This window comes from Manis javanica, chromosome 6, assembly GCF_040802235.1.
Source record: "Manis javanica isolate MJ-LG chromosome 6, MJ_LKY, whole genome shotgun sequence".
Lineage (NCBI taxonomy): Eukaryota > Metazoa > Chordata > Mammalia > Pholidota > Manidae > Manis > Manis javanica.
The window spans coordinates 50287606-50307833 of record NC_133161.1 but is presented as its reverse complement, the minus strand read 5'-3'; the positions used below and the strand labels follow the sequence as shown (position 1 = coordinate 50307833).

Genomic DNA, 20228 nt, shown 5'->3' with positions numbered 1-20228 from the left:
GTATTACCAGTAATAAATGTCATGGAAGTGTGATTATTGTTCCTTTTAAATAATTCTCTTTTCTTTCTGGGATTCTCCACTTTCCTCCCTTTTAGTCCTCAGCATTTTGAAGTCACTTAGATATGTCCAGTTCTGGCTCTTTCATACTACTCTCGGAAAGCCTTTCATACTGAAGTTTTATATAGTCATTTTAACTCAGGGACATTTTCTAATATTATTTCTTCGACTATTTCCTTCCATCCTTGTCCCTGATCCTGTCTTAGGAAACTCCTGATAAGTACTGTTGGACTTGGTTCTTCTGTGTTTAATTTTTCTCATATTTTCCATCATTTCCTCTTTGTTCTGCATTTGAGAATTTATTCGGACTCGATTTCCCTGATTAGCTATTTCAACCTTATCATTTCATCATTTAGTCTATTATTTGATGTTTTAAATTTGATGATAGTATTTTTATTTGCTAGGAACTTTTTCATATTCTCCTGTTGCTCCATTTTCTCCCCCTCAGTGGCCTGTTCCTTATGTGACACAGTAGCTTTTCATATGTGTCTGAGTGCTAATAAAAATAAATGTTTTAAGTTCTAGTCTCAGCATCATCTGTTTCCCTCCTTGTTTAGTTTATACAGCTTTGCTCACTGTCACTGATGTTTTCTTCAGATGTCTGGTGACCTATAATGCCTGGTTTATATGTATAAATGGGGGGCTAGATTGATTAATCCAGAACATGTATTTGATGAAAGTTTCCTCTGTAGTTGTGTAGGATGTCCTGCCCCAGCCCTCTCTCTGGAATGGGAAGGTGTGAACAGGCACTGAGTAAGTGATGAGCCTGTCCTCAGGCAGGCTTTTCTTCTCCTTCACATTTGTAGGGAAAGAAAAGTGAGCAAGCTGGGGACTCTCAAAATACCTAAATAGAGGAGGAAGGATTTACCCTGGAGATGGAACATATTAGTACAAGGTTTTAAAGTAGGAAGAACAGAAGGGGAGAAGGTGGTACCACCCCTAGAAATGTTAGGAAAATAAGTAAGGAGAACTTTGGAGTGTTGTAATAACTGAAAACTAAAGACATTTGGTGGAGAACAATCTGGTGCAAAAAGGAATTTTTGCTCCCCAAATACCACTTGTTTCTTGTTTGAGAAACACTGCTTTAGTGTATGCACTCCTGTGTAGTCTCCTTTCCCCCACCCCTTTCTCCCCTGGTGTCTGTATGAAGAACCAGATTTACCTTGGCCTGTGCGCGCCTTTGTTCAGGCCCCAACATCCTCATTAGGAGCCCTTTCTATGAAGACCCGATACCTTTTGTCTGTGGAAAGAAGTCTGTGGTACTTAGGCTAAAAAAAGTGTGCTCTTGTATGTGGGGTTTCCTAATTGCCGTGAGTGGCTGCCCCCATAGTGCCTGCCCTTCTTCTTTGACTCCAAGCTTACATTTTCTCTAGGGATGGTATGGAAAATACAGCTCCACATTTTGTTTGAAGTCTTCAAATATTGATCACAAATTCAAGATCTTGAGTAGGATGCACTCAGTTTGGTTATTTCTACTAGGATTCCGTCCACCTGTGCCTCCCTTGTGTCCCATTTCCTTATCATCAGGCCACTGCTATCAAAGAGTTAACACTTTACTCCTTTCCTGGACTCCCTCAAGGTTAATAATGCATGAGGCTGTGTTGTTCTAGGAGTTTTCCATGTATTATTTAGCAGCAACAACACTGAGATAGATACTACTGTCATTTGCCACTTGGAGGTGAAAAAAACCAACGTGGGTAGGTTATATCATTTACTCAGGTTTTTAGGACTAGTTATATGGTAGAGTCCAGACTCTTAAACACTGTGCTCTATCTTCTAACTCTTCTATTCCTTCATGGTGTTCTTATCACTGTGCTTTATATACATGTGTTGACACATTTTGATCTACTCTACTAAATTTGAGTTTTTGAAGGAAAGAATATGTTTCTATTTAATATCCAACACTGTTCCTGGTGTGCAAGTGCTCAGTGTTGGTTAAATCAGCTGAATACATTCAGAGTTTTACTATTCTTTTTTGAGTAAATGTAACTAAATTAGAATTTCAGGATACTAATTTGAGAGTTAAGGTATCAACAGCATATTGTTATTTTATAAAAGCAGTTATTTTTATCGACTTAAAAGTTCTGATGAACTCTGGTGTCATGGTCAAATCAGTTGTGTAAGAATAGTTTTTTAAATTTAACTTAAAGAAAACTGACTTGATCCAGGTTCTTTTTTTCTATATCATTTTTTGGAAATGTATATTAAAGAAGAATTTTGCTGCTCTATTGCAAATACATTAGTAGTAGTCCAAATGGCTTCTAGGTATGTCCTTTAAATCTTCACACATCCACATAGACTGAGATTTTGTTTTTCATTTCCTAGATCTGGTAGATTATGCAGCTTGGTTCTGGTGAAATAACTGTTATTTTATCTATAAAGTATAAGAGCAGAAATAATTTTCAACATGTTATGAAAATTTAACTTACCTGTCATATTTTTGATGGGAAATTCAATTGTTGAATGGGAATAAATATACCACCAAATGTGGTTACAAAATGATTTTTAATATTAAAATAGGCTCTAGTTCTAACTTATTAAAAGTAATTGATTTAATTACTCTAGTTGTAAAACTGGGTAGAAATGTTTTTATAAAACAACTCTAGAAAGTTTTTGGACTAGAATAGAGGTGGATAAAGATCACTCATTTTATTAATTTGCTTTTCATACTCAGCTGTATTATAGAAAGTTAGAAATATGTTTTTATGTAACAAGTATTACTATGAAAGCTTGCCATTTAGTAGACTAAGCATGGAAAGATACCACTTCTAGCTTGGTAAAGTTGATGCCTTTCAGATTACCGCTTTGTAAGCTATACTACATTTTGCTGATTCCAAATAGTACACAGATATTTTATTTATGAATAGCAACATAGAATTTAGAAACTATTCTTGATTTTGGTAACAGAAAAATGTCATGTTTTTGTGACTAAAACTATATCAATAACTTTCAATGTACCAGACTGTGCACTAGTTGCTAGGAATACAGATTTGAACAAGAAAGGTAAGATTTCTGGGCTTATCAGACCTAGAGTCTAGAAAAGAAATTATACATTAAATAAATAACAGAATATTTAATTATAGGTTTATCAGTTATAAAGTATAAAATACTATGAAAAAATATATATCAAGAGAATTTATCCTAATTGGGGCCTCTAGGGACATAGAATTCTGCTGCTGAAGGGCATGAATTAAGTACACAAAGGTGGTTGTGCATCTATGGTGGTAAGCTGCAGGGAGCGAGGGCATCAGGGCAAGACAAAGATTGGTATGGCTGAAGCCACAAAGAGTGGTACAGGTTGAATCTAGCAATGTAATAAAGGCTTATCGGCCATAAAACTTACATTTTAATTAATTCCTATGGGATATATATATATATACACACATATGATAGATATTAGATATGAGGCTGTTGTGGTACTCTGGACAAGAAATAATGATGGCTAGGACTTGTGAGGGAATAATGGAAAGAAATTGTTGGATTCCACAAATAGGCAGTAGAATCTATTGCTTCCCTTGCTTAGTTTCTATTCCTACTAATATTTGCAAATTTTCAAGTATTTTTACTGTTTTTTGGTCCAGTTTTTTTCTCTTTGGCCATTGTCTTTCTTCTTGTGATTTTTAACCTTTATTAATGTTTTACTGCTATTTTAATAGAGATTCTGAAGGGAAAGACTCAAGCAGTCAGCCTGTCTTATTTAACTGAACCGTACCCCAACTGATTTGAAATGTCGCCTTTAGCATAAATTAATCCTAGTTAGCCACACACTGATTCAGGGTTTGTCTGTTACTGTGCTAGTACTGCATCATTTTAATGTTTTTATGTTTGATGGCAGTTACCACCCTCACCGTCATGCTTTTTTCCAAACACACTGTCTAGTTTTATGTATTTTATCTTTCAAGCAAATTTTAGAATACCTTCACAAAAATATTCCGTTGGGATGCCTGTATTGGTTGTTCAATTTTTTTAGAAGATTAATTTGGACAGAATTGACATTTTTATATTGAATCTTCCTATCCTAGATCTTTCCTTATTTTAAATGTCATTAGAATATTTTATAATTTTCTTATATCTGAGTGAGCATTTTTATTTTAGCTCTAGTCCATATTTGTAGACTTCGTTGTTATTAAGATGTCTTGCCAATGGGTTTCAGCCCCGGGCAAGTTCGCTATGGATTCAATGTGACCAAAGAAAGTGACAGCAAAACGTTTTCTGGGGTGAAAAGTTTATTACCCGACTTGTTCTTCCAGCGGTAGATGGAGCACTAACATCTCTGCCTCCGCCCAGAGTACTGGCCGAGCTCTCTATATAGCACAGTAATAGTTTATTGCCTAAAGGTGTGGGAGTGGTAGCCTAGCAACAGGCCAGTTACATCATCAGGTGGTTTAAGTTCAGTGAGGACCGTCGCCATAGGAAGCCCAACGACTCCACATACGAATATCTCTTTTTCCTCTCAATGATGTTGTAGTTGGTTATTACTATTCAGGAAAACTTTTGATTTGATTTTTCTATATTGCTCTAGTGTCTAAGTCACTTAGCCGTGCTCTTCTAACTAACTTTAATAATTTTTCAACTGATTCCTTCAGACTTTTCAAGGTAGTTATCATTCTTTATTATCTGTAACTCTTGGGGGGAAAATGCCGGGGCAAGATACCTCTAAAACTAAAATCAGTCAAAGGGAGAAATAAAGTTAAGAAACCCATTTCTTTCTTTCAAGCAGTCGTCAGGTCTCTCTCTAGACCAGGCTGCAGCAGAAGAGCGAGCTCCACCCATCCTCTCTGGTGCAGATAAACCCTTGTAGGCCCTTGTAATTACCTATTGATATGTAGATGCCTAATTTCTCCACCCCTTGAAAACACCTATTGATATACAGATTAACTAAAGCCAGATGAGAGATTCTGGAAATATTGCAATTTTATCCACTTCTTAAAATGGCGAGCTTCTCCACTAGAATTGGGTTTTTAATTTTATTTGGTATATTTGAAGCATTGAGATGGTTGTGGTTTTTTTCTTACACTATGATAATATGTTAAGTTACATTATATATTTCTTAAGGTTGAATCATCTTGACATTACTAGCATGAACTATACTTGGCTATTAATTGTTTTTTTAAATATTTGAGATTCAGTTTGCTAATATGCTATTTAAGGTATTTGCAGAAATGCTCATGAATGAGTTTAGTATAATATTGAGTCTTGAAATCCACATAGAAGTTAAACTTTTAATCTTTTGTTTTTAAAATATGGACTATTTCTTTCTAGGTCTTATAGAATTTATTTTTAAAGGTATTTGTTCTATTATAGCCTATTTCCTTTTTTCTTCTTTCTTCTAAACTTCAGTAATTGACATCTTCCTAAGAAATCTCTTTACTGGATTTTAAAATAAAGTTGATCCTTGTATTCTCTTTAATCTTCTTTATGCCTGCAGTTATTTTCTCATTGTGTTCCTCACACAAACTCAGAACCAGATGGCTTCACTGGTAAATTCTATCAAACATTAAAGAACAATTAAAACTCATACTTCACAAACTCTTCCAGAAAAGAGTGAGCCAGACAAACAGCAGTGTGCTTGTGGGGCAGCTCCAGGTTATTTGTGTCTTTTCTTTTTTTAATCAGACTAACCAAGTATTTATCTATTACTGTTAGCCTTTAGAAGAGCTAGCATATTGATCAAATCTGTTGTGTTGTTTGCTGTGTTTGTTTTAATTGATCTCTGAATTTCCTATCATCTTGTCAATTTTGGTCTTTCATGATATCTCATACTTTCCCTCCCATTGCCCTTTGCTAGTGGAAGGATTCTTCAGTTTGCTTGTCCTTCCCATTATAGCTTAATCTTACTTCTTTCTCTTTCTTTTCCCCTGCCAGTAATTCTGTTTCTTGGAGATTAGTCCTTCTGTTTGTTGATTTACAGAGGTGCATTCATGCTGCTGCTAGTTTTCATAAGTGTTTGGTGATTTTTGACTTGTTCATCTTTGTAACTGAAGGGTCTAGATTAAATTATCAATTTTTCTCTGGCTCAAATAGAAATACCATTTATATATCACTGAGTCTAGCGTCTGATTAAAGGCCCTTCTTCCTCTAGTGATTACAGAGGAGTGAATTTGGAAGAAATTTACCTTCTGAATTTGGGGACTTTCCTTTCTTCCTGTAATCTCTGAGGAAATTGGGACATTGCCTGCTTCTCTGACTCCTACCCAAGGTTCCCTCTTTAGAGAGCTTCCTATTTCATATATAAAGCTTTAACATATACTAGAATTGCCTTTTGATTATCCATGTCTGAGTGATTATTGTAGATTTCATTTATGTTTAAGTTTTTTATAAGGTTAATTCTCTCTCATTACTCTTTGTTGTAATTTTCTCATTTTTTCATATGCTTTTAGGGAAATTTATTTAAAAAGAACCATTGTATCTTTATAGTAGCTCATGTTATTTTTTAACTCATATGTAAAGTCAGTAGTAAATTGGCTTGTTAGGAGAAACCATTTCTTCACTCTCCTATAGCATCCCAATAAAAGAGGGGGGATGGGTGTATGCCAGGTGTTAGGACATTTTATTCATGACAGAAGTAACTCTGGGGAGGGGAAATCCCAGGGCAAAATATCTTTGAGGCCAAAATCAGTCAAAGGGAGAAATAAAGTTTAAAACCCATTTATTGCTTATAAGCAGGCACCCCACGTCTCTCTCTCTCCTGCTGTGGCAGAAGTGAGCAGATCCTCCCCCAACCTCTCAGGTCCAGGTGAACCCTTGCTCACCCATGTAATTACCCATTGACACGGAAGTGGATTCCATCCCTTGGAAACACCTGTTGATGTGGAGATGCACTAAAGCCAGGCCAGAGATTCTGGAAATAGTGCAATTTTACCCACACAGAGTATGGAATGAAAACTGTTAGGATAGATCCATGCATGTCAGGGAAATTGTGTTAATGTTGCAACATCCTGGCTTAACTGGAGCACCAGGGGAAGAAGTTCCACCCACACCTACCAGTTCCTCTCTGCCTTTCCCACCAGTCAACTCTGAGTTGCCCCAAAGCCAAACAGTTCTCTTCCAACCCTGAACCAAGGGGAAGATACTTAAGACAGCAAGACCCCATGTCCCAACTCTCCTCTTTAGGATTAAATAGTCTGGAGCATAGCCGGTCAACTATGAACACAACCAAGTGAGGAATTTCAAGGAAGCTTTGACAAGATCAATAAGAATAAACATCTGGATTTAACTCCAGAAAAAAGTACTACCTGGGGAAAATAAAGTCTTGACATATAGTCTGAAACTGCCTATAAGAAAGGACTAAGGAATGGTCCTCTACACATGAGTTCTGGACTCAGCGGGGCTTCAGCTAGTCCAGTCTGAGCCTGCTGAGCCCATTAACCTGGGGATGCCCCACAAGCACACTGCAGTTTGTCTGGCTCACTCTTTTCTGGAAGACTTTGTGAAGTATTAGCTTTAATTTTTCTTTACTGTGTGATGGAATTTACCAGTGAAACTGTCTGGTTCTGAGTTTGTTGGAAGTTTCTTTGATCACTAATTCAATCTCTTTACTTTTTTATGTGTCTATAAATATTTCATCTTGAGTAATATTTTTAAATTTGAAAAATACAAAGCCAAGTGTAAGGGTGGTAAATATGTATAATGTAGTCTGATAAAGCCCAATCGCATATGAAAACCTGCCTTGTTACTAATTATGGGAAGTCAGTTTGAAACTTAGACTGTTTAACAGTATGGTTTTTTAAATGTGATTTTTACAAAAGAGTGGATTGTTAATGTCCTTTTATTTGAATTATTTATAATCGTATTTTATAATGGCTTGAAATTTAAGGGTTTATTGTTGTTTCATCTCAGCAGCGATGCAGCAAGTGTTGGATAACCTCACAGACCTGCCTTCATCTACAGGAGCAGAAGAAATAGACCTGATTTTCCTCAAGGGGATTATGGAGAATCCCATTGTAAAATCACTTGCTAAGGTATATTGGTTTATTCATAAGATTTTAAATTTGTTTTTATAGAGGTGTTTTCAGGCATTTCTGTTTTAGAAACTTAGTTGATATGTCTTAGGCTTAGCAGACAATAACATTTATCATGTAATGAAATCTTTGTGGACCCCAAAATTAGACCACTTAGGCCGTTTCTATACTGAATTTAAATATAGGATAAAATGACTTCTAGTTTTAGCCTAACACATATAAAGTTTTAGGGAAATCATAACTGAACAATCATGTCTTAACAGGCTTCTGAAGAAGATCCTGGTCATATCTCCATTTTCAACAATAGCAACGTACTGATTTTCTCCTTTTACATTAGACTGTGCACCTGTTTTTCATGTCAGTTATTGACTGCCTGTATCTAGTACTTTTTAAATCTTGTTTTTCTTGGTTAACCATGCTATTTTAAGTCTGTTTCCATAATAACTCTGTAGTAAGCTCCTTAATTCATCCATATGTATGCTTTTACAATCATTTTTGGTTGTTTTATTTCACTTAATAAAATTTCCCTGTAAAAATTTGTGTAAACATCACTAAAGCTCAGTGTATTCACTACTTCTGTGCCCTGTCTCCCATTCTTTAACATTCCCCCAAATGATTTTTGCTTTCAAGAACCTATGCCACTTGCCCTCTGACCTTTCCTTCATGTAGCCATCTTGTTCCATTTGCTTTTTGCACTCCTAGAATGTTGATTTCCCTCTTGTGAGATCATTGTTTAGTCACAGTCGGTTACTCCTTTTATTGTAACTTCTGAAAAATATACCCTTCACGAAGTTTTCTATTAGATTGTCTTAATGATGCAGTCTTCATTTTCTTCACAAACTTAATCATTCTAAGATCACATGATACAAACAAAGACTTTGGTTCCTAAGTAGAAATGAATCCACCACTTTCATAGCATCCAACTGGACGAATCAGCAGGAATTTTTTCTTTTGTCATTTTTTATTGCAGTTTTTACAAAGTTTACTAAATAGTCCTTTATTTTCATAATATATAGGATATGATTTAACTTCAAATTCAAACTTCTTTGTCAAAAACATCAATCACTGTGCTGTGTTGAGATAAAGTAATACCTTCAGGGTCTATTGAAATAAGTAGGGGCTGTTAAAGCTTATTCCCTTCAGTTTCATGGTACTTTTAAGATAGTTTTTGATTTTGATGTCATACTGTTGTCAGTTTTATTGTCAATTATATATTACATCTAGTCCCCATGTTTATTTGTTATAGCTTTTGATCTGTATATTTAGAAACTAGACAATATTACATAGGCAGGATTAAAGTTGGTGGCGTGAGAGGTGAGACAGAAACTTCCTCTCAAAACCACATATAATATGAAAATATAGCAAATACATCAAATCCTGAAATAACAACAGGAAAAAAGCCTGTGGCAGACTGTCTACACCTGGGGAAACCAGCAGACCTCAAGGAAAATGGTAACATCCCAAAGCTGTAATCTGGAGGGACCCAAGCCCTTCCCCCACCCCAGCTCACCAGAGGGATAAGGAGAAATGGAGCGGGGAGAGGGTGGAGGCCTAGAATTGCTGAACACCCAGCCCTGGAGATCTGCTCTGGAAGCATGAACCTACATTACATGATGCTCTGGAGATAAGTGGGGTTGGAAAGCTGACAGGCAGAATATTTGGAGAGACTGAGATTCCAGCCACTTGTGGAAAACAGGGATCCACATCTAGCCGCTCTGGGACAAAAGAAAGGCAGGCAGTCTGAGAGACTTCCTAACAGCAAGAGGGCTGCTAAAGGGGCAAGGACTGCACAGAGCTCACTGCTCAGGAGAAAGGACAGGTGGACAAAACTGTCAGGTGCACTCTGCCCAGCAGGTTGGGAGCTGTCAGGAGCTTCAGGTACTTCATCCCCATGGCTGGCTATGCAGCACCAAAGCTCCCCACCATGATACGTAGCCTGCTGCACCTTCCTTCCGGCCAGAACGGTCTTGAAATCCAGCTGCTCCTGCCACTGTGTGAGGCCAGCCAGAGGGTGGCCCTGCCTATGGCAGTTACAAGCACAAAGTATAGAGGCTTCTCCCTGTGTACTTGGTCCACTGGCCCTGGCAGTGGAGGCAGGCTCTGCATCCAGGAAACAGGAAAGAGGTCTTTCTTCCCAACAGGTCCCAGCACCACTCGCCTACAACCCCTGCCATCACTTCAGGGTCTGAGCAGCTCTAAAGAGTAGAGCCTGTCTCTAGAGGGTGCCAATATCAGACCAATATCCCTGATGAACATAGATTCAAAAATATTCAAAATATTAGCAAATCAAATTCAAAAATACGTCAAAAAGATCATCCATCATGCTCAAGTAGGATTTATTCTAGGAATGCAAGGATGGTACAGTATTAGAAAATACATCAATATCATCCACCACATCAACAAAAAGAAGGACAAAAACCACATTATCTTCTCCATAGATGCTGAAAAAGCACTCTACAAAATTCAACATCCATTCATGATAAAAACTCTCAGCAAAATGGGTATAGAGGGCAAGCACCTCAACATTATAAAGAACATATATGACAAACCCACAGCCAACATCATACTTAACAGCGAGAAGCTGAAAGCTTTTCCTTTAAGATCAGGAGCAAGACAAAGATGCCCACTCTCCCCACTTTATTCAGTGTAGTACTGGAGGTCCTAGCCATGGCAATCAGACAACACAAAGAAAGAAAAGGCATCCAGATTGGTAAGGAAGAAGTTAAACTGTTTGTGTTTATAGATAACATGATATTGTACATAGAAAACCCTTAAGAATCCACCCCAAAACTACTAGAACCAATAATTGAATTCAGCAAAGTTGCAGATACAAAATTAATACACAGAAATCTGTTGCATTCCTATACACTAACAATGAACTAGCAGAGAGAGAAATCAGGAAAACAATTGCATTCACAATTGCATCAAAAAGAATAAAATACCTAGGAATAAACCTAACTGAGGAAGTGAAAGACCTATACCCTGAAAACTACAAGACACTCATGAGAGAAATTGAAGAAGACACCAATTAAGTGGAAATACGTTCCATGCTCATGGATAGGAAGAATTAGTATTATCAAAATGACCATCCTGCCTAAAGCAATCTTTAGAGTCAATCCAATCCCTATCAAAATACCAATGGCATTCTTCAAGGAGCTAGAGCAAATAGTTGTATAATTCACACGGAACTACAAAAGACTCCAAATAGCCAAAGCAATCCTGAGAAGGAAGAATAAAGCTGGGAGGATTATGCTCCCCAACTTCAAGCTCTATTACTAAGCCATAGTGATCAAGACAATTTGGTACTGGCACAAAAACAGACCCATAGATAAGTAGAACAGAATAGAGAGCCCAAATATAAACCCAAACATATATGGTCAATTAATATAGAATAAAGGAGCCATAGATGTACAATGGGGAAATGACAGCCTCTTCAACAGCTGGTGCTGGTAAAACTGGACAGCTGCATGTAAGAGAATAAAACTGGATTATTGTCTAACTCCATACACAAAAGTAAATTCAAAATGGATCAAAGACCTGAATGTAAGTCATGAAACCATAAAACTCTTAGAAGACAACATAGGCAAAAATCTCTTGAATATAAACATGAGCAACTTTTTCCTGAACACATCTCCTCAGGCAAGGGAAACAAAAGCAAAAATGAACAAATGGGACTACATCAAGCTAAAAAGCTTCTGTACAGTAAAGGACATGATCAGTAGAACAAAAAGGCATCCTAAAATATGGAAGAATATGTTTTAAACAATATATCTGACAAGGGGTTAACATCCAAAGTATATAAAGAATTCACACTCCTCAACATCCAAAAAGCAAATAACCCTATTAAAATATGGGCAGAGAATATGAACAGACACTTCTCCAAAGAAGAAATTCAGATGGCCAGTAGGCACATGAAAAGATGTGCCACATTGCTAGTCATCAGAGAAATGCAAATTAAAACCACAATGAGATATCACCTCACACCAGTTAGGATGGCCACCATCCAAAAGACAAACAACAACAAATGCTGGCGAGGATACGGAGAAAGGGGAACCCTCTACACAGCTGGTAGGAATGTAAATTAGTTCAACCATTGTGGAAAGCAATATAGAGGTTCCTCAAAAAACTAAAAATACAAATACCATTTGAACCAGGGATTCAGCTCCTAGGAATTTACCCAAAGAAAACAAGTTATCAGATTCTAAAAGACATATGCACCCCTATGTTTATCACAGCACTGTTTACAATAGCCAAGATATGGAAGCGACCTAAGTGTCCATCAGTAGATGAATGTATAAAGATGTGGTACATATACACAATGGAATACTATTCGGCAGTAAGAAAGAAACAGATTCTACCATTTGCAACAACATGGGTGGAGCTGGAGGACATTATGCTCAGTGAAATAAGCCAGGTGGAAAAAGACAAGTACCAAATGATTTCCCTCATTTGTGGAGTATATAATGATGAAGTAAAACTATAGGAACAAAACAGCAACAGACTCACAGACTTCAAGAAGGGACTAGCAGTTACCAAAGGGGACAGGTGTGGGAGTGTAGGTGGGTAGGGAGGGAGAAGGGTATTGAACGATATTATGATTAGTTCACATGGTGTTTGGGGAGTTATGGGAAAGATAGTGTAGCATGGAGAAGACAAGTAGTGAATCTGTGGCATCCTACTATACTGATGGACAGTGACTGCAATGGGGTATGAAGGTGGGGACTCGATAATAAGGGTGAATGTAGTAACCATAATGGTTTTCATGTAAAGCCTTCATTAGAGTGTTTATCAATGATATCTTACTAAAAAAAAATTACCTAAGTCATTTTACAACATGCTCATAGTTTACAAAGGTCTTTAAAATATATTGTACTGCTTTATAAAGCAATAACTTTATGAACTGAAAATTGACTCAACATAGAAAAGTTATTCGCTTAAGTCACTTTCCTCGTAAGTGACAGAGATGAATTTTGACCAGATCATCTTTCTTCTTCAAATTTTGTGCTCTTTTAGTACAGCACAAGGTATGGGGGTGTAGGGGTGTGCCCTCTTAATAATTTCTGTGTGAAAAATGTATTGTCTTTTGTGCCATTGATACTGGCCTTTGAGAGGATCATCTTGCTCATTCTTAACAGTGAAATGGCTGTATGACTTGAGCAGCTAAGTTGTTACAGCAATCTTTTGATGATAAGAATGAAATTAAGAATAGGCTCATCCAATAGTATCCGGCATTCAAGCAGGTCTTCAATAAATAGAAGCAATAATAGTTCAGTATTCCTATAATGAAGGCAAAGAAATCCCAGGAGGAAGTAAGGGAAGACTTCTGCTCCCAGGAAAGATACATTAAGTGTCAGTAGGCCAACATTCTCAGTACAAAAGTCGGGGAGAAATGGATATAAGTTGCTGAGGAAACAGGCATACTTAGCTAGCATGCAGAGTCAGGAAAATGGCTAATAATCATGGGGGAAAAAAAAAACAGAAGGTGTCCCATAGATGATCCTTTTCTTAGAGTTTATAAACAAAGTTTTTTTAAATAAATTAATATATTTTAATAGAAAAGAAATTAAGACCGTCAATCTATTACTAGAAAATCAGAATAAAAAATCAATGAACATTCAAGGACTCAAAAATACAGTATCTGAAATTAAAAGCTCTTTTGATAGGTTTCATAGAAGATTAAACATCACAGAAAAGGGGATTAGTGAATTTGAAGACACATTAATAGAAGGCATCCTAAGTGAAACTCAGAGTAGTATGAAAATAACAATGGAATATGTGATACATATTCAAAATAGTTGATGTACAAGTAATTAGTATCCCAGATAGAGAGGAGAAGGGGTTATGGAGCTGAAAAAATAGTTAAAAATGCAATGGTGAAGAATTTTCAAAGCTAATGAGCAATGTCAACTGATAAATTCAAGAAACCAAATGAGCCCTCTGTCAGGGGAAATGCAGAGAAAAATTCTTCAGAACATCAGAGTGAAACTGCTGAAAATCGAAGACAGTGAAAATTTGTAAAGGAACCAGAGAAGACACATTACGTTTAAGGAGAAACAGTAGAACTAATGGGTCACATTGAAACAGGCACTGTGAAAGTTGTAACGGAGTGGATTGAGATCTTTAAAGTGCCAAAAGAAGCACTTGCAAACCTCAAATTCCTTTTCCAGCAAAAGCAACCTTCAAAGATGAAAGCAAAATAAGGATTTTTTTTTTAGAGGCACAAAATCTGAGAAAAATAATCTCCATTTATTGTACAAGAAATGCAAAAGGAAGTTCTTCTGAAAGAAAGAATGACAAAGGAAAGGGAATATTCATGGGTAAATATAAAATAATACTGATTTTAAACAATAATAAAATCTTGTAGCATTCATAGCATGTATATAAGTGAAATATGTGATGACAACCAAAAGGAGGGAGAGACTTAATGAACCAATTATAAGATTCTTTTATTGTTCAGGAAGTGTTAAAACAATGGCTTAAGGAGGTATAAAAAATCAGGGATATGTACTGAAATCTCTAAAGTAACCACCAGAAGTAAAATTACAAGAATGAATAAATTCCACCCAAGCCATAAAGGAGAAATAGTCTTGAATTTCTAGTGGGGGGTTATCTTCAGACATGGGACAATAGCCCAAGACTGTGACCCTTGAGAGAAGGAAAATGAGGTGGGCACTATGAAACCAAGGACTGTTTCCAAGCTTCAGTGCAGGAAGGTGAAACAGCTCAGCAGTCTTCACGAAGCTTGGATTTGGGAAGAGGGATGTGATTGGCTTTGTGCAGCAGAATATCAGGGAGGAGGAAGATGAACACAGAAAGCTATGGAGATCTGCAGAGAAACGCCCTCAAATCTATGGTTGAGTACTGACCTGTACATATATGCGGTAAGCCTCTGGAGTTCAGGAATATCCATTGGAAAGAACAATAAGGCAAGCAATTTCCAGAGCTCACTCACAAAGGATGGAGAACAATTTGCACTCCCACCACCTTGAGTGGAGAGTTCTCATAATACACAGGACACTGGGCAGAATTCACACTTTTGTTATAGCAGACCTAGGAAACTAATACAGACTAGAGCAGAACTAAACCAAAAATAACAAAAGTATCAGGAAAATCCTCATATATGAATGACAATTGAGATAAAATTGGCTATTCCTTGAAAGACACACTACTAAAACCTACGTAAGAGTAGATAACTTGAATAGCGTTTTATGTTTTTTTAGTTGAATATTTGCAGTTTAAAACTGTCTTACAAAAGAAGCCCCAGCCTAGATGCCTTCACAAGAAAATTCTGTCAAACATTTAAGAAGAAATAATAGCAATTCTACATGTTTTCTTCCAGAAAAAAAGGAAGAGAAAGGACCATTCCCCATGTTGTTTCAGGAGGCTTTGTGTTACCCTGATATCAAAACTAGCTAGTCAGTTTAAGAAAAGAAAACCACAGAATAATATCCCTCATGAACATAGACTTCACATTCTTAAAAAAAAAAAAAAGATAAACATATCAAATCCAGCAACAAATAAAAAGGATAATATTCCATTACCAAATGAGTTTTGTCTAAAAAATGCAAGGCTGCCTTAACATTTGAAAATCAATAAATATTTGTCATTATTTTAATGACATGATAAGAAAAATCATCTAATCATGCTAATAATAGTTAAAAGAAAAGCATTTTGCAAAATTTAACATCCATTCCTGATAAAAACTCAGAATAGAAGGAAATTGCCTCAATCTGATGATGGGCTTCTATTTAAAAAAACCCACAGTTAACATAATTCATGGTGGAAGATAGAATGCTTTGTTTCTAAGTTCACTTCTGCTCAACTTCAATCATTTCTGGTCATCTTCATACTGAGGTTCCTGGCCAGTGCAAAAAGGCAATGAAAAATAGATGAATAAAAAGCATACAGAATGAAGAGGAAAAAACATACTGTCTTTATTTTAAGGATGACATTATCATCTATATTGAAAATCCTAACAAAAAACCTCATAGAATCAATAAGTGAGTTTAGTAAGGTCACAGGATATAAGCTGAGTCTACATAATTCTATTTTTATATTCTAGCAATGAAAAATTAGAAACAAATTTAAAGAGATAGGGATTAATTTAAAAAAATATGTGCAAGACCTATACACTGAAAACTAAAAAATATTGCTGAAATTAAAAGCATGTAAACATACATACATATAAACATGAAGGACTTGGAAGGCTCTGTAATGTTTAGATGTCATTTCTTCCCAAACTAAGCTATAGAGTCAGTATAATCCCAGTCAGAATTTCAGGCTGACAAGACACTGTTGAAATTTGTACAGGACCTAGACGAGCCAAAACAATTTGTGAAAGACCACAGTTTGATGTCCACCACAACTTGACTTCAAGGATTGCTATGACTCCACAGTACTGAAGACAGTGCAATATTGACATAGAAATAAATGGCACAGAAGAGTACAAAAGGAGACCAACACATTCATGGTCAACTGGTATTTGTTAATAGTGCCATGGTAATTCAATGAAGAAATAATCATCTTTTCAATTAATGTGCTGGAACAGTTGAATAGTCATATGTCAAAAAATGAACACTGGCTTTTTCCTCACACAGTATGCAAAGATTAGCTCAAAGTAGTTCACAGATCTTAAAGTAAAAGCTGAGACTGTAAAACTTCTAAAAGAAGGAAAAACTCTTAGTGACTTTGGGTTAGTGAAAGACCTTTTAGATAAGTTACAAAAAGGATGAAGCAGAATGAAAAATTTGATTAGATTTTATTAAAAGAAAAAATTTTCCTGTTTAGAAGTCAACACTAAGGAAATGAAAAGACAAGCTACAGATCGGGAGAAAATATTTGGAAAACATATATCCTAATAAGGAATCTGTTCTGGAGGACAGTCTAGCAGTCTCTTACAAAGCTCAGCAAAGTAGACCATACAATCCAGCAGCTGTGCTTCCTGATATTTATTTGAGTTGATAATTTATGTCCAACAGAAACCTACATCTTTTCATGTAGCTTTTTTCATAATTGCTGAAACTTGGAAGCAGCCATGATGTCCTTCAGTAATTGTGTGGATAAACAAAGGGTGGTACATCCATGCAGTGGAAGATTATTCAGCAATAAAAAGAAATGAGCTAGTAAGCCTTGAAAAGACGTGGAGGAACCTTAAGTTCCTATTGCAAAATGAAAGAAGCAGTCTGAGAAGTTTACATAATGATTCCAAATATTACATTCTGGAAGAAGCAAAAACTATAGAGACAGTATAGAAAAAAAACAGTAGTTGCCAGGGTTTTGGAAAGTGGCAAGGTGCGATGAATAGGTGGAGCACAGGGCCTTGTTAGAGCAGGGAAACTATTCTGTATACTATAAAGGATGATATATGATACTATACATTTGTCAAAACCTATGGAACTGTACAACACAGAGAGTGGCCTTTGTAAACTATAGACCTTAGTTACTAGCTTATCAATATTGGTTTATTAATTATAGCAAATATATCACACTAATGCAAAATGTGAATAAAGGTAACTGGGGGCAGGAGCAGAATATATGAAACTTCTCTCTACTTTCTGCTCAATTTTTCTATAAATCTAAAACTTTATTAACTAAAGTCCATACTTTACATTAGTGTTCATTCCTTGTGTTGTATATTCTATGGGTTTTGACAAAGCATAATAACATGTAACATCTTTGTCTGAGTTTGATATTAGAGTAATATTGGCCTTAGGAAGTGTTTTCTCTGCTTTCTGGAAGAGATTATAGAGATTTTGGTATAATTTCTTCCCTGTATGTTTGGCAGAATTTTCCAGTGAATCTATCTGAGCCTGGTGCTTACTGTTTAAGAAAGTTACTAATTATAGATTTAATTCTTTAGAAGATAGAGGACTATTCAGATTATTTCTGCCTCCTTTTTTGGGTTTTGGTGGATTGTGTCTTTCAAGGAATTCCATTTCATCTAGGTTATCAAATTTGTGGACCTAGAATTGTTCATAGTATTTATTACCTTTTAATGTCCATGACATAAGTAGTAATGGCCCCTTTCATTTCTGACATGAGTAAATCTGTGTCTTCTTTTAGTTCTTAATTAAGCTGGTAAGAAGTTTATCAATTTTTTGACTTTTTCAAAAAACTAGCTTTTAGTTTCATTGATTTTGTCTATTGATTTCCTGTTTTATATTTCATTGGTTTCTGCCCTAAATTTTATTATTTCTTTTCTCCTACTTACTTTGAATTTAATTAGTTTTTTCTTGAGTTCCTAAGGTAGAAGTTTAGATGATTGATTTTTAAATCTTGTAAGTTAACATTTTCATTATCATTTAGTTCAAATATTAATTTCTCTTGAGACTCTTCTTTGACCTATGTGCTATTTAGAAGTGTCTTGTTTTGTCTCAAAGTGTTTTGGGGTTTTCCAGCTATTTTTGTTTCTTATCTCTGGTTTAATTCCACCAGAATTTATTTGTGGTCTGAGTATATTTTATATGGTTTTTATTCATGCAAACTTGTTAAGGTGTATTTTATGACCCATACCGTAGCCTGTCTTGGTGAGTGTTCCAAGTGAGTTTATGAAGCATAGGCATTCTGCTGTTGTTGGGTGAAGTATTCTGTGGATGTCAATTAGATCCAGTTGAATGATGGTGGTGTTCATTTTAACTCTGTCCTTGATTTTCTGCCTGCTGCATCTGTCAGTTACTGATACAGAGATGTTGAAGCCTCCAACTACAATAGCAGATTAATCTGTTTCTCCTTGCAGTTCTGTCACATTTTCATCTTATATATTTTGATGCTCTGTTATTGAGAACATAACATTATGGATTGCTGTGTCTTCTTGGGGAATTGACCCCTTTATCATTATGTCTGTCTTTGTTCCTGATAATTTTCCCTGCTCTAAATACTGCTCTGCCTGAAATTCAGATAGCTACTCCAACTTTCTTTTAATTAATGTTAGCATGATATGTATCTTTTTCCATATGTTTGTTTTTAATGTACCTGTATCTTTATGAAGTGAGTTTCTTTTAGACAACATATACTTGAGTCTTATTTTCTTATCTTACTAAAAGACTTTAGTATAATTTTTCTTCATTTTAAGTCTTATTAAATTTTAATTGGTGTATTTAAACCATTCATGTTGAAAACAATTATCAATATTGCTAGATTACTAGCAAACATATTTTTACTCTTTTCTATTTGGCCCTTGTTCTTTGTTTCTTTTTTCATGCATTCCACTCATTTTATGCCATCTTTTTAATTGAGCATTTTATTTTATTTCATTTTTTTCTCCTCTCTTAGCATATCAGTTATACTTCAAAAAATTTTTTTGTATTCCTCTTGGTTTTGCAACATGTTTACAACTAAGTCCACTTTCAAATAACATTATATTTACTTCACAGGTAGTGTAACTACCTTTTTACAGAGCCATTCTAATGTCTCCCTCCCATCCCTCGTACCATTGCTCTCAGTCATTTCATTTAACCATAAACTATAGTCACCAAATACATTGTTGCTATTATTATTTTGAGCAAACTTACCTGTTAGATCAATTAAGTGTTTTAAAAAAGATTTTATTTTACCTTTATTTTTTTCTTTAATGCTCTTCTTTTCATTCTGGAGATCTGAATTTGGGGCCTATATCACTTCTTTCTGAAGAACTTTTAATGTTGTTTGCAAGGCAGATCTACTAGTGACAGATTCCTTCAATTTTTGTTTGTCTGACAGGTCTTTATTTTTGAAGGATGATGTCACTGAATAGGTAATTCTAGGTTGGTAGTTTTTTTTTTTTCAACACTAAATATTTCACTTCTTGCTTGCATGGTTTCTGAAGAGAAGTCTGGTACCATATTTATCCTTGTTTCTCTATAAGTAAAATGTTTTTTTTCCTCTTAGCTTCTTTCAAGAATTTTTCTTTGTCTCTGATTTTCTCCAATTTGAATATGATATGGCTAGGTGTAGATTTTTTGTAGTTCCCTGAGATTCCTGGAACTATGAGTTGGTGTCTATTACTAATTTGGGGAAATTCTCAGTCACTCTCGCCTCAAATATTTCTTCTGTTCCTGTCTCTCTTCCCCTTTTGGTATTTCCATTATGTCTATGTTACATTTTTTGTTACTGTCCCAGTCTTTAAATATTTTCTTTTCCATTTGTTTAATTCCTTTTACTCTTTAATTTTCAATATGGAAGGTTTCTATTGACATAATCACTGATTTGTTTTTCATATGCTTATTGGCTATT

The 20228-nt window shown here is 35.6% G+C and overlaps 1 protein-coding gene across 7 annotated transcripts in view; it reads left to right on the top strand.

Moving 5' to 3' along the window:
- Positions 1 to 20228, top strand: part of PALS2 (protein associated with LIN7 2, MAGUK p55 family member) — a 155820-nt gene that overhangs the window by 56230 nt on the left and 79362 nt on the right. For 4 of the 7 annotated variants that reach the window (XM_073238686.1, XM_073238689.1, XM_073238691.1 and 1 more), the window contains one exon: positions 7897 to 8018. In XM_073238686.1, coding sequence (XP_073094787.1) covers positions 7902 to 8018 — 117 coding nt within the window. In that variant the 5' untranslated portion in view covers positions 7897 to 7901. The remainder of the gene's footprint in view (positions 1 to 7896; positions 8019 to 20228) is intronic. The other 3 variants (XM_073238687.1, XM_073238688.1, XM_073238690.1) reach the window with 1 other exon arrangement.